This window comes from Erpetoichthys calabaricus, chromosome 2, assembly GCF_900747795.2.
Source record: "Erpetoichthys calabaricus chromosome 2, fErpCal1.3, whole genome shotgun sequence".
Classification (NCBI taxonomy): domain Eukaryota; kingdom Metazoa; phylum Chordata; class Cladistia; order Polypteriformes; family Polypteridae; genus Erpetoichthys; species Erpetoichthys calabaricus.
Genome location: NC_041395.2, coordinates 31,814,745 through 31,830,938, shown reverse-complemented (window position 1 = coordinate 31,830,938; position 16,194 = coordinate 31,814,745). Strand labels below are relative to the sequence as shown.

Sequence of the window (16,194 nt, the reverse complement as noted above, 5' to 3'; positions counted from 1 at the left end):
CCTGGAACCCCTGTAGATTTTTTTTGTTTTTTTCTGTCCTCCCTGGCCATTGGACCTTACTTTTATTCTATGTTAATTAGTGTTCCTTAATTTTAATTATTTCTTTTTTCTCTTCGTCATGTAAAGCACTTTGAGCTGCATCATTTATATGAAAATGTGCTATATAAATAAATGTTGTTGTTGGTCTTAATGGTGTTTGCTTAGTGGTGTGGCAGTGTCAGGGGCCTTTCAGTACAGGTCTATTTATACAGGCATCATGTGACACTTTGATTGCACACAGGTGGACCCTAATCAACCAATTATGTGACTTCTTAAGTTAATTGTTCGGACCAGATTTTATTTAGGAGTTTCAATATATATATATATATATATATATATATATATATATATATATATATATATATATATATATATATATATATATATATATATATATATATATATATATATATATATATATATAAAAATTTAAAAAAAAATCTTGGAAAGGAAAACCAGGAAGACGACACATGATCTTCTCGGAAGATACTTAAAAGACCTGCAAGACGAAACAGGTTGGCCATATTTTATAGTGCCATCAACAGACACTTGGACATAAATCCAGCATATGCAAACTTAAGAACATGTTCATAATAAATAAACTGTACACCCAATACCCCCCCCCCCTCCTGATCACACTGACTTAGCCACCTCCCCCACCCCCTCTTTGCTATATATTGCCTTGTAAGTCTAAGCATTATCCTCTGATGAAGACCCCAGGCAGGGGTTGAAAGCTCAGGAATAAAAACTACTTTATGTTTCATTTTTCTCCCTTTGTGGATCTCCAGCTGCAAATATATATATATATATATAAATAAAACAGTATGGACTGTAGTGTTAAGGCCATTACATAAAATCCAAATGAAAATCGATTTTAATCCCAGACCTACCTCCAACTGTATGTGCTACCAAATAGTGATGCACAGCCATGTATGCACAGCAGTCTTACAAAGCCTTGGAAAGTAAAGTAATCCTAAATAATGCGCAGTCTATAGAATTCAAATAAACTCTGGTAAACTTATTTTTAAATTCACTATTACATTGGATTTCAATTACTTTCATCTGCAAGCCCTCCATAACACTTTCACATTAAAGGCATAGATAATTTTAAAAATTGGGAGTGGTCTCCTCTAGACTTTCTTGTATAGTCAGATATGGGGATGAATATTTCATAAGTAAACCACAAGACAATGATTATATTTTTATATTTTGTACATTAAAGAACCATCAACAACAAATTGATAATATATTGAAAAATTATTTAAAAAGTTGAATAAATCGGGCTCTGAAGCTGCATGAATGAAAAAAAAAAAAAACAAAAAACAACAAAATCGAGTATGTGTTCAAGCAAAGTACCACTTCTGGTTGGCGGATATTAAGGAATCCATTCCTGGGAATTTGGGAATCCCGCACGTGAACGGTTTTAGAACGACCGACACTTATTTTTAATAAAACTACTGCAATATGTTGACACAAATAAAAGACTAACCTTATCTACAAACAGTTATTGCTGTCATATAAGTATATGTATCTAGTTAGTTGCGGTAATAAGAGCGTAGAATGCACAACGTGTCCAGCATGGGGTCGTCTAGGCTAGAGTGCACCTTCATGCAGAGTACGCCAGCCACTAAGAAAGCACACTCTGCCTCAACTGAAGTAGGCGGCACAGTCATCAGATAGATAGACTTGTTCTAAACAACACCCGCGCTTGCCGTTGCTCTGAAACGGCGCCATTTCAGCTTTTACTGATGCATCCAGTTTCTTGTCATCATTCTGTGATGGCAAGTTTCTTGGCACAGATAATGCGGATGCAACAGACTGACGCATTGCAAGTTGCTGTTCAAAGCTGTTGTCTGATGAAGTGCAAGCTGCAGCAATGGCGCCACCTTAATTATTTTCAACTATAACTCTTATTTCTTGATTGATTTTACACTTTTACACGCTATATATGCGAGCTTGGCTGTTCCCGTTTTCCCGGGAATTACAGCAGTTTTATTCCCAGCAATGAAAAAAGTCTGGGAATCCCGGGCTCCCGATTCCCTAGCGGATACAACCCAAAAGTTGATAGAAATCTATGTTTTGTACCCGATACTTGTATGCAAAATTTGGTTGACTTAAATGAAAGTGTACTCAAGTTATCGTGTTTACATACACACACGCACACACCCACACACAGACAGACACACAGACATAATTCCAAAAATGGATTAATCAAAATCCCTAAATCTAATTTTTTGGAGGATTCCAAAACTTTCCTTATAGCCTGTATACAAGTAAGTCAGGGAGGTCTAAAACGCTGAGATTCGTCAAAATCCATCCATTGTCCAACCCGCTGAATCCGAACACAGGGTCATGGGGATCTGCTGGAGCCAATCCCAGCCAACACAGGGCACAAGGCAGGAAACAATCCCGGGCAGGGTGCCAACCCACCACAGGACATACACAAACACTCCCACACACCAAGCACACACACACGGGCCAATTCAGAATCGCCAATCCACCTAACCTGCATGTCTTTAGACTGAGGGAGGAAAACCACGCAGACACGGGGAGAACATGCAAACTCCACGCAGGGAGGACCCGGGAAGCGAACCCAAGGTCTCCTAACTGCAAGGCAGCAGCACTACCACTGCGCCACCGTGCCGCCCTTCATCAAAATCTCAAAATCGAATTTTTGGACAATTCCAATACTTTTCCTGTACTTCGTATATGAGAAAGTAAAAATAGGAAAATCTGTCTTGCAGCAGTCCTGAAAGTGAGATTCAAATTCATAATGAAAGACAGAAAACTTGATCTGTATATCAGACAAAGACCATACTTCTGTCTGAATGCTGATCCTTAAAATTGGGAAAATAAACTGGTTTTGCCTGTTGCAACTGACTAAAATTATTACAAATTTTGAATAATGGAGAAAAGGGCAATATAACAGTGCTATACCAAACCTAAATAAGCTCACTTGAGGAGCTGCTCATTATCCTCCTCCTTCAACCCAGAGATGAAGCACTGCGAAAACACAAATTGCCCAAAGGCATAGTATGCAATGTAGCTGACAGTAAATGTCTTTCACTCCTCATCTCACCAAACACTTAGGTTAAAACATAGTAATAGTATATTTTGGTGGATTCGCTTCTGAAAAACCTCTCTTGTTCCAACTTCATTCTTTCACATTTGTAAACAGATTTGTGCACAGACCCAGAGTCACACCTAATGTTCCACCTTCAGAAGTGTCACTGCCAAGAAAATGCCTTTTTGATAAAATTGCGGAAACTCATTCTTTATAAACTTACATGTGTGATTTTTAGATTTGTCCACCCTGTATGTGGTAACACTACTGACTGTAGCAATATGTATGGGAAAAGTTTGTTTTATTTAATTATCTTTCAGACAATGACAACTTACACAAGCCAACTGTAGTATCACCATGTGAAGAACATTTAACGAGTACCATACTAACATTCTATGAATTGCTCACAAGCCATAGTTTGACTTTCATATCTATCAACCACCCCATACCACTGACACTAGTCATCATGAAGTGCTACCTTTAGGCCACCTGAAAGCTGAACTTCTTATGTCACATGGCCCTCTCCATTTTGCTTATTACCCAAACTGTTCCACGGAGGATGCCATATCTTCAGTTGAACAACCTTCATACTTCAGAAGATAATAGGGAAGAGGAGTTTGCTAGGCTATAACACTTCCCTATATAACTGGATTCTGAGCTTCCTGACAGAGAGACCCCAGTGAGTATGTGTCAGAAACAACATCTCCAGGACGATCATGATGAGCACTGCTGTCCCGTAGGGCTGCATACTCATCCTACTTCTGTTCACTCTGCTGACTCATGGCTGTACCGCTGTGTATTGCACAGGTCTAACACCATCTTTAATTTCACTGATGACACAATGGTGATGGGTCTCATCAGCAATTGGGCCGAGTTAGCTTAGAGAATGGAGATGCAATGTTTGGTGGACTGGAACAAGGGTAGCAATGTGCGTCTTAACATGGATAAGATGGAAGAGATGATCGTTGATTTCAGGAAGGCACATGCTGTCCACACCCCACTGCACATTGAGGGCTCTGTGGTGGAATCGGTCCAAAGCACTTTATTCCTTGGTGTGCACAAGGCAGCTGACATTACCTGATTAATTAATGCCACTTGCTTCAACACCTAAAGGTGGCAAGTCTGTCTTCCCTTATTGTTACCACATTCAACAGAGGCATTCTGACCAGGTACATCACCATCTGCTTTGGGAACCGCAGTGTCTCTGACCGTAAGGTCCTACAACTGATAGGATACACAGCAGAAAACATCATTGGGGGCTTCTTTGCCATTCATTAAAGACATTGACATCAAACATTGCTTCTGCAGAGTATTGTGGCGGAAGAACACTCTCACCCCTAGCATGGCCTCTTTGTCCTAGGACCATCTGGCAGTAGGTATTGTAGTATCCAAACCAGTTCTGCAACAGCATCTACCCCCTAAACTCTGTGCTGCCCTCCTACCCTTAGTTCTGCTTATATACTGTAGCTTATTTATATGTAGTTCATTTGTAACTACTGTTATTACCAATAGTTATTATTTATATATATTACTATCAATTTCAAAATTTCATATATTAATTTACCTATTATTGATTTGTTTATCAATTATAGTATAGTGAATGTCTTTGTCTTATGTTTATTTATATGTTGCAACACAGTCCTTTAGTTCATGCCACTGTATGCTGCAAACACTGTACAGATGGTATGACAAAGCCACGTGATTTGACTTAAAAGTTTAATTATAAATTAATGTGTCAATGTCTATCAATTATAGCATGTAGTGTTTTTCCTATGTATCTGTGTGTTTTGTTAATTGAAGAGTCTAAAGCTGTTTTTGCCTGGGTGTTTGTGTTAGTGACCCCTTTCTCTGGGTAGGCTGCCACTTTGCACATAAATAAGCCAGAGGAAGGTTTGTTCCCCATCACCTTGAACTGAATCAAGAAGGTTCAATGATGAATGTACACATTGTTATATATTGTGCTCATATAATAATTTAAACCTAAGTGTTCCTATTTTACATGAACAAAATAATATATTTCATAAAATAATTTTAAAAACACATTTTAGGTCAAAATTGAATCCATCCAGTCTGAGAATTGTACAGGGCAAAGTCACCCATGCTTAGGAAATTTAAAGTCAACCAATGATCTCATGCTTGGTATTGGGGGACGGAGTACATAAGGGAGAACTGGCAAATTCTACATACTGTACAGTAGATATCATATGTCTGAAGTAACATGGCAGAATCTCCTCTAATGTACTCTAATGTCACTGAGTTAAACGATCTGGTTAATATTAATTTACTTATAGACTACAGTTAATTATTGGAGTTTGACTTTGCTGTACTTTTTTTGCATTCAAAGAAAGGCAGAAGCGAGAAGGTCAATCCAACTGAAAATGTCCATACACTCATTTTACAGTATGTTTTATTGACATACAAGCTACATAAAGCAGTCACAAAATTTTCCCAAACCGAAGAACAACTCCTCATACAACAAAGGTCATACATCCAAATTAAATGTAAATTGTGTTTCAGAAAAGTTTTCAGTTGCATGGCAATGTGATAGACAATTTATCTATTTTCTATTTCTAAGCCATTAGCATCTAAAAGAAAAAAAAAAAAGAAAAGAAAAAGAAATTTAACCTCAGACATCTTCAGTCAGCTGTCCTCTTCTAAAGGTACCTCTCTTCCTGCAAAGAAGATTTAACACTTAGCACGAATACACCAACAGATTGTATGGGACACTGTGGCCTGCTGTCTATCGGCTCTGGATATCAAAAGCCTTTTAGGTAAAGCCTTTTTTAGGTGACCCTAAAGTCTTGTGATACAAACACAAAAAGTTTAGAAAAGTAAAGGATAATAACTCACGTGACCATACTGACAACTGATCTGTAATTTGCTTTGTATAAATACACTGACTACATATATAAACACATTATAGTGCCTATTAAAATAAACATTGCACCAAAAGGTTATATATGGAGAGTACAAGGACTTTACCTGTAAATCAGCATAACAACTATATTATCCATCCTCCTATCAGGCCTATCTTTACAGGTCACAGCAAAGCATATAAGACATAGCAGCACTGGAGAATGTCCAGAGAAGAGTGACTGGGCTGATACCAGAGCTGCAGGGGATAAATAAAAGCAGTTTAAACAAATGAAGAATAAGAGGAGATATGATTGAAGAGTTTATGAAGGGAATTTTCCAGTAGATTGTTAATTTAAAAGGAGTTTAACCAGAAAATAGGGAAACTTAAGGGTAAAATTTGCACAAATATTAGGACGTTTTTCTTTAAATAGAAAACCATAGACAAATGGAACAAATGATCGAGTAGTGTGGTTGACAGTAGGACTTTAGGGGCTTTCAAAACTCAGCTTGATGTTATTTTAGAAGAATTGAGTGGATAGAACTGGAGAGCTTTGTTGGGTTGAGTGGCCTGTTCTTGTCTGGATTACTTTAATATTTACCTTAGCTAGTTGTAACAGACACACTGGTCATTTTTTTAGGAACACTATAAATTTAATGTACATTGGGGATACAGGTGTGTACAGTTCTTTGAATTGTACTTATGAGACAATGTGTACAGTCTTTAATGTTTCACACTGCAGCATAGCAGGCAGTGTGACATAGTGGGTAAGATTTTGGGTTCAAGACTAACTCCTGGCTAGTGTGACCATGACCAAATCATTTTACCTGCTTGTGCTCCATTGTAAAAACAAAAGAAATGATACCAAATGTATCTCAAATGGTGTAAGCTGCATTGAATTAATGCATCAGTCAAATAATGAGTAATTATGTTCTATTTTGCTGCTGGAGCAGTGTTTCTCAACCTTTAAGTATTTGCGACCCGAGTTTTTATTACAGTTTTAATCGTGCCCCCCTAATGTTTTTTTTGAAACCCTAATAAAATTTATTCCTATATTTTTTCCTTCTGATACACCGCTACAAGTTTAAAATTTCCCTACGAATAGCGAAATTATGCCACATATGGCAACATCCGTGACCCCTTTTTTGTTACTTTGCGCCCCACAGTTTGAGAACCGCTGTGCTGGAGTAAGTACATTTTCTTCAAGGGATCAAAAAGTTCTATGTATATGTAATATAATGACTTTCATATCTTCACGTTTGTGTTTCGTATATTGCCATTCATATTATCCTATTTGTCTAAACTGCAGTTTTGCTTTCCTTTTCTTTATAGCCAATAGTACTTGGAATAGTGCCTTCATTCTTTTGAATTTATTCAGTAATATTCTTTAAGAATCTGCTTGTCTTCTCTAACATTTCCTTGAATTATCAGTGTGGTTTAGTGAGCGACAGTGCTCTTCAATGGAACGACATCTTGCTCAGGGTTGGCTCATGCCTTGCGTCAACTGCTGTCAAGGCTCCAGCTCCAAATGATCTCCTGAAACAGGCTAAGCTGGATGAGGAAATGAACAGATGGCCAAATGTGGTATTTTACTGCATGCCTCAGAGTCTCTGGCTCTGAAAGAGAAAGCTAACAGTGGGGTATCCCTAGATTCATTAAACACTTCTCTCTCCATAGAGAGATGTTCCCTTAGATTGTCCAAGCTGAGAGGAGCAGTCATGGAAAAGAAAGATTTCGGTGATAAGTGAGTTTTGAAAGACTAGCAGGTCTCTTCATGAATAAACACCTATTGAAAACAGAGAGACAGTCTGTTTTTAAATACTGCATATCAAAACATAACAGCATAATAATAATTATTATTTTTATTATAATAATAAACCTTTACAATCCAGAAATGGTTTAGAAGGTTAATAATTGGATGACAGATTGAGATATTAATAATACATTACTATTGCTATAGCCCAGGGGTCTCCAAACTTTTTAGCCCGAGGGCCACATTAACTATCAAACAGCAGTTTGGGGGCCGACTACACACTCGAGGTCCAAATAAAAAAAGAATCAAAATATAGATGTGGTTTTAAATTATTTATTTAATATTATTTTATTCAGTTATTATTTAATAACAGATTAATACACTACACATGAACACCTGTATTAGTGGGAATGGTGAAATTGTTTCCTGGATGCCAAAATAGCAGACATTTCTGGCTTTAGATTTGATGTCCCTAACATCAGTGACCTGAGATTATCATCAGACAAGTTTGTTCTCAAATTGTTCTTCACGTATTTCATTCTTGAAAATGTCTGTTCACACAAGTATGTTGTTCCAAAGATTGAAAGGTACCTTGATGCAAAAGTTTTGACATTAGGAAAGTCTTCCATGGACAAAAACTGGTAAAAACCCACTAGTCCTTCTTTGAACTTGTCCCTAAGGAAGTCATTTGCTTGCAACTCAATGACCTCCAGCTGCAGTTCATCTGGGCAACTGGCCACATCTGCTTTCAAATGGGTTTTGAAACAGTCTCACTTCTTCTGCCTTTGAATCCAAGTCAGAAAACCGCTCCTGAAACTGCAGCTGGAGGTCTTTGATGATCTCGCATGCAAATGACGTGGGGAACTCAGCTGTTGCTTCAGCCATGAAGACCTTGCACTGCTGAAAGTGCGTCAAGTTGTTGGCCTGTACTTGTTCCAAAAACAAGACAAGTTTAGATCTGAAGGCCTTTAGGTGGGTGTATAGATCAGAAACTAGATTTTTCTCTCCTTGTAGTTTTAGGTTCAGAAAATTTAAATGACTAGTTATCTCTGCAGCAAAGGCCAATTTCCATACCCACTCTTCATCAGATAGTAATGGCTGTGGCTTGCCTTTACTTTCCAGGAAGTCACCTATTTCCTTTCTTAATTCAAATACTCTGCTCATAACTTTCTCACAACTTAGCCATCTTACTGCTGTGCAATATGGTAAATCTTGCGATTCTGTGTCAGTATCTTTCAACAGGTCTCTGAACTGTCTATGGTTGAGCCCATGTGACCTTATTAAATTCACCATCTTCACCACAGGATTCAGTACACTGCTAATGTCCACATATTTAGCACACAAAGCTTGCTGGTGAATAATACAGTGCAGGAACATTGGTTGTAGAATGTTTTTCTCATTACACATCTGCTTCACTTGTCCAACCAAGCCTTTCTTTATGCCACTCATGTTCTTTCCTCCATCAACAGTCAGGCAACTGAGGTTAGTCCAGTCCAAGTTATAATCAGCAAATGTTTTTTTTCAATTCATTGAATATATCCTCTCCGGTAACCGTGCCATACATACTATGTAGGGAAGCCAGCTCTTGTGTTATGTTCATGTCTTCATCCACACCTCTAATGAACACAAGCAGTTGAGAGGTGGAACAGCTGTCCAGCGATTCATCCATTGCAATTGAAAAATGGCGAAACTTGCTTGCATTTTTCGCTATTTGAGTCACAATGTTTTCACCCATGTCTGCAACACGGCGGGCAATGGTATTTGCAGCCAAAGCTACATTTTTAAATTGTTTCGACTTTTCTGGGCAAATTTCCTCAGCCACCTCCAACAAACATTCCTTCACCATCTGTAAACGGTTTGCCACTTTTAGCCAGGATGTAGGCAACTTTATAACTGGCCTTAGTTAAGGATTCATTTTCATTTGAGGATTTACTGAACAATGCCCTCTGAGATGAGAGTTGATTTTGTAATTTAGAAAATTTTTCGGCACGAACTTTACCCTCCAACTGTGCATTTCTCCTGATGTTTGCTTCGATGAATGCAGGTTGTATTCTTTCATCACATCCACGGTTTTGTTGCAAATCACACACAATGCTTTCTCGCCGGATTTGATGAAGTATTTCAAACTCCATTCTTCTTGAAATTGCCGACACTCATCGTCTATTTTTCTTTTCCTCTTCTCGGCCATCGTTGGGCACTAAAATAATGTGACTTCAACATGAATAAATAGTGAAACTGAAAGTATCTTGCACACAATATCGCTCAAAAAAACCTGATTATGCGAACTAATTTCGTCGCAATTATAGCTGCAAATGACCCGAAACAATGTTTAAAAATTCTTATGATTTCTTAAGTTAAACTTACCTGAATATAGTCTGCAAATATATCCACTTATGGTAGAGAGATTGTTGCTTTTAATGTTTCCTCTTCAGAATATTCAGAAAATTCTTGTTAAATTAACGACATTCCCAATACTTTATACACACTGGTAAGTAATTACGCGAAGGAAATGATCACTAAATAAAATAGAGTGCAACATATTTCGCAATTAGACGCTAACTGACACCAACACCTCCTCATCGCAGCAGTCAACCGCAACTGGCAAACTGATCAAAATAATCAAAGTCTTGAACAAGCAGCAAACCATTTAAAAACTCTGCCACTAGATGGCGTTATATCATCTCATTGACTGAACAGAAGTAGAAAAAGTAAGCAGCGAATAAGGTTTTGCAATGTAGTGATCGGTTGAAAAACACACACTACTGCGCGCCTCTGTTTTAATTCGGTAAAAACGTAACGTCCACGTAAGCGGCGGCTGATCTTGGCAGGATACACGTAAATTTCCGTAATTTTTTTCCGTAGATAAAAAAAGTCTCCACGGGCCGGATGAGAGGGCCTTGCGGGCCGCATCTGGCCCGCGGGCTATAGTTTGGAGACTCCTGCTATAGCCAATAAGAATAATAATAACCTTTATATATAATACACTACCATGGCTGTTCGTTTGTCTGTCCAGGATTTTAATTCACCTGTAGCTCACAAACCATTTGACCTATTGACCTGAAATTTGGTACACATATACTAAGTGATGTCAACTATCCACTTTCTGGGTGATGATTGACTTCCAAGGTTATTCCTCTATTTTTATTTCATTTTACTGTAGAATCAACTCTCGGCAGTGGCCAGCAGGGCGGCCATGCAGCACGTGTACGGGCGCTGTTATCTCTAACACCTTCGACGTCACTTCCCCTACCTCTTCATAACTTAAGTCTTCAATCTGCCTCAAGAATGATTTAAGTGCCAGCTTAAGTGAAATATTAAAGAAAACGTACTGAGTAATTGCAACACAAACACTGACGTAATCCGTTTTAACGTGAAAAGATGCCGACAAAAGAAAAAACGAAGCAGCCGCTAGGGTGGAGAAAAGAAGAACTGCTCAGGAAGCAGCAAGCGCATCAATCTCTGAGCAAAAGAATGATAAACATACAGAGAAAGAGTATGGAATCTAGGAATGCTCAAGTCAAGTGTATTCACTGCATGTTATCATGCAGTGCACAGTTACTGGTCCTTTATTAACCTGAACTGAGTTTTTCATATGTACTGTGTAATGTCAAAGAAAAAATTTACTGTGAAACTGTTTTAAGGAGTTAGCAAAGTATTTGTCTTTAAAATGATGAACAGTACATATTTCAGAATTTTGGTGCAGCTTGAGCTAGTACCGCACTAGCACAGATCAAGCCCAGACTATGTAGTACGGTACTAAGAAGAGACAATTCTCAGGTCTAAGTGCTGTCTCAGTTAACAGCAGAACAAGAGCAGTCCCAAGTTTAACTAATGCAGAGGTAGTTATATTTTGTCTTTGTTTTTCTCCTCGATTTGCTCAGCTACTCGTTTGATTACCAGTTAACAGCAGACAATTAATGTCTCACCCTCACTCAGTTAACGACATGAGCTATACATTCCTCTCGATTTAAAGGGATAGAACACAAGGAAAAAGTACATCCTCATGTAAACCTGACAAAAAATAATTGCAATTGTTAAGCTATATTAGATTGAAATGAGTGTTAAAAAAGTTATTCACTTCAAGTATATTAAAAGATCCTATAGGGAAAATAATGATGAAATGAGGTTCTTGTTAGTAGAATCCTAGATAAAGCATTATTGTCCCTCTGCAACTCATTTCCCAATTACGTAGATCATACAGTAGAGCTGAACTTGTCATTCATTATGGACATTTGTCAATCCAACAGTCACCAAAGCATATAAAATACCTCCGGGATAAGATAATATTCATAAAAAAATTCTGATTGCACCTCAAATGTCACAGTACAGAACAAACTCTACATAATCTAGGGTGGCCCATGAAAAAGTGGCCTGCCTCCACCAAGACGACTCCTGTCTCATCTGCCACCTGATAGGCGGCTGCAATCGTGTCGCCTGCCATGTTTCCTTGTTGTCTGACCCCGGAAAACCGCTTTGTTACTTCCAGCAAGATGGTGCAACTTGCCATACTTCCCACATATCGCAAGTGCTGCCAGAAGAAGGTCATTGGGCACCTGGAGCATTTCTGGGTGCCCTATAAATGGAGCCCATCACCACTACTCCAGGAGCCAGAGTCAGGAGGAGTGGAAGCAAAGAAAGGAAGAAGTTTGTGCAGTGTTGTGAACTGTGCTGTGCCTGTGGGAAACGGGGAAAGGCGTTTCCCGCGAGGAAAAAAAAAAAAAAGCATGTGTGTTTACCTTGTGTCCTGCATCTGTCTGTTGGGTTTGGGTGGCAGGAGTGACCTCTGCAGGCCACAATTATTTTATATATATATATATATATAACATACATATACATAAATATACATATACATACACATACATACATACGTTTTGACAAGTTTTGACCATGTCTGCCTACACGGAGTATATGTACTGAGTTGTGGCCAAATGATTGGCTATTTGCAGAAGCAGGCTTTTTGCATTAGTAAGCACATATACCTAATAAAGTGGCCACTACATCCTTAGTTTAGAAAATATCTTTCAAATGTTTCAGAATAATTATTTAAAAAATTTTGTAGGTAAAAATGAATGAAAGGGAATGAATACTGAATATTATTGACTCATTACCGTGACCTTCAGTCAGAGACAGAGAGAGGTTGGGTGTATCTGCTGATAGTGTGTTGCTGCACCCACCACACAACAAACCACCTGGATTGGGAACCGAGTGCAGTGGGTGACACCTCAGCACCATACTGGAACTGTGCCATTTTTTTTTTTGTTATGGTATCTAGCAGAGAGGAGCATATAACCATAAATCTCTCAAATCCCACAGTAAGCAAATAGATTTAAGAGAAGTAAATGTTCCCTTTAACTTACCTAGTTATGTCACTTATGTATCTGAGGACTGGATTTTGATCCAGTAAGGTGCTAACAATCTTGGAGTCGGAGGAGACAATCGATCTGCAAAGACTGCAAATGTAACAAAAAGAGAGAACAACATTACTCAATATCAAAGGTTCTTTGTTTGTGGGCTAGTGGCCAGGTAGAGTTGATTGCCTATGAATTGATGGGTAGTTGTTTTTTTTAGCACTAGCAGACTATTTAAGGAGCAGCAGAGGAGACAGAAGTATGAAAGAAGGCATGCCGGGAAGTAAAAAGGCAGAGTAAGTTGGAGTAGGATTGTTTGAATTGGTTTTCAGTTGTTACTAGTTGAGTTTTTAGTTTGCTTTTTCACAACTAATGCTGCTTAATTAAGGACAGTTGCAGGTCAAATCAGGGGCATATCAAAGGTTTCTTTTCCATTCCTGGGCATAATGCCAACATTGAAAGAGCATTTTTCTTGATCAACGTGCAGTGGACAAAAGAAATAGACTGTCAGAGGAATTCATCCTACAAAGTACAGTTTTAAGAATGTTTCTTGTGTGGAGTTCCACACCTATGTTGCTGGGAACAATGAACTGCTGCAAAAAGTCACCTCATCTGAAAAATATGAAACTGCATACAGTAGTTATACTATAACTTAATTTTGATGACTCATTGAGTGACCTCTCAAAATTAGTTGTTTTTAAAGTTTTCATTTGTAACACACAGTTCACACTGTTTCGTGAATAGAACCGGACTTGTTTTCCTTTGTCCTCCTTTATGATCTTTGGTGTCCTCCTTTGGGTTCACAGGTATCTGGTAACCCTACACAAAGAAAAAGAATGCATTCCAATGCAAGAAGAATCCAGCACTTGAACCCAGGGCAACAACAGCAGCAGCTCTACACAACATTTTATATCATCCTGAAAGACTTAGTATCGTAAAACTGTTCATCTGTACAAAGCGAAGTTAGAATCTAAATAGCTAGTAAACTGCTAGCCTCTTCTGTGTTAAACGTTGTATGTTTGCCTATTTAGTTTGCCTTGCGTCCTGTCTCAGATGTCATTATATTCATGCATTTATCATATTTCTATAATCCTTGTATTTATCAAATTGTAATGTTCTTTTCCTTAACACTAGAGTTACCAAAGCCTACGAAAAAACTCAGATCCGTCCAACCTTAAATCCCTTCGCACCTGTCCATCAGCGTCTTTTGTCCTGTAAATGTGTTGCTAAGCAGCCTACCATCACATCCCCCCACCGCCACACAGTCTTCTCAGCTCAAGTCTGTTTACCTGCGTGTCAGTTGATTAGAGTTGTATAGAGAGAAGTCAAGCAAAAAGACATTTTATAAATACTATATCGTTATTTGGAATACATGCATTTCATGTGTGTTCCGTGTCTACAACAATCTATGTAAACACATCGTTAAATGTTTTTCATGTTTTAGTAATAATTGACAAAATGTAGACATGAAGTGTATATAACAGAAATATAACAAATAACAGAATAAGTGAGCTTCTATTCAAGAACATAACTGCAGAAAAAGAACCCGCATTAGGGTGCAACATTCACACTCCTTTGATACTACTGCTTCGTTCTAGCATCGGTATTAACTGTGGACTGGTAATCAAAACTTCACGGGTTTGACCCTGGACGAGTCAGTTTTGAGAAGTGAGCTGCTCTTATTCTTACTATTTAAGAATAAAAACATACATTTGATTTCAGTCTGTAACAGCCGGTGCAAATTTATGAAACTTGTAAAGGTAAATTCAGGTTTTATTCTCTCAGTCGCATTCATGATCCCACCCCCCCATCTGACAATGTTGTTTTCACATAAAGACGCGCTATAACAGGTGAACTCAGATGATGACAACGGTTCTACATCGAAGAAAGAATGCACGTTGCACTTTTGCCGTCGCTGTACTTTGTATATGTACACGGGAAGCTCTGCAGTCTACTTGTGACTTTACACTGTAGGAAGTAATAAATAAAAGGTAAATAAATAAATAACATTTGATCTGGCTCTTATATACAAAGTACAGCGATGGCAGCTTCCACCTTAAGCTATAGACTCTTTAGTACACAAGCAACTCTCCACGCTAGTGTTTAGATCTGGACGATGCATGTGCCCAAAACATTAACATTTATAGGTTACTTACATAAAAGCCAGATAGATTGTTATTTGCCATGAGTTTTTTTACTTACTTCCTACAGCGTAAAGTCACAAGTAGACTGCAGAGCTTCTACTATGTTTGATCGACACAGGCATGCTCAAAAAATACATGTGGAATGCCACAAAAAGTGCCTGCTGACACTTTAGTACACGAGCAATGGTACGAGAATGCAGTTACTTTTGAGCACATGGACCATGCACATGCATCTACGAGTTTTTTTCATTGGCTTTGGTAATTCTAGTGTTAAATCGAGTGTGCTTCAGTTACCTTGATATAAACCTAATGATTCTTACAACAGAGAAAAAGTTAAGGCAATAAAGTAGGTGCATTGCCAAATTATTTAATTAACCAGTAACAGTGCACTGTAATTTGAACACACTTGACATGACCATTGATTAGCCTCTTCCTCGGTCTCATTTTCTCTTGCAATTCTCTTTCGCTCACTGTTGGTCTGTCTTCGTTGTATGGTCTGTTCTTTGCTCTCAGTTGCTCGAGTAATTCTCTTTCATTCTGCGTCAGCCTGTTGTAAATGCGGAGTGTGCTCTTCATAGTTTTCATACTCTCTCTGTACGTTTAACATTTCTTTGCTCAAAGGTTGATGCACTTACTGCTTCCTGAGCAGCTCTTCTTTTCTCCACCCTAGTAGCCCGCTTCTTCTCTTTCGTCCGCATCTTTCGCGTTAAAAGTGATTAAGTCAGTTTTTGTGCTGCAATTACTTAGTACGTTTTCCTTAATTTTTCACTTAAGCTGGCTCTTAAGTCTTCAATCTGCCTCAAGAACAATTTAATATATGAAGAGGTAGGGGAAGTGACGGTGAAGGTGGTAGGGATGAGAACGACACCCATACCCACGTGCTGCATGGCCACCTTGCTGGCCGCAGCCAAGAGTTGATTTTACAATAAAATAAAATGAGTAAGAATTCCAAAACTCTTCACTTTTCATATAAAGCTGTAGTGCAGAGTTTC

The 16,194-nt window shown here is 38.3% G+C and overlaps 1 protein-coding gene across 1 annotated transcript in view; it reads right to left on the bottom strand.

Annotated features, from left to right (window-relative positions):
- Positions 1-13,140, bottom strand: part of LOC114645730 (apolipoprotein L3-like) — a 30,123-nt gene extending 16,983 nt beyond the window's left edge. The window contains exons 1-2 of the mRNA XM_028793555.2: positions 13,068-13,140; positions 5,729-5,775 (exon numbers count right to left, since the gene is read on the bottom strand). Of these exons, the coding sequence (XP_028649388.1) occupies positions 5,729-5,737 (9 nt within the window). The 5' untranslated portion in view covers positions 5,738-5,775; positions 13,068-13,140. The remainder of the gene's footprint in view (positions 1-5,728; positions 5,776-13,067) is intronic.
- Between the last annotated feature and the right edge of the window lie 3,054 nt (positions 13,141-16,194).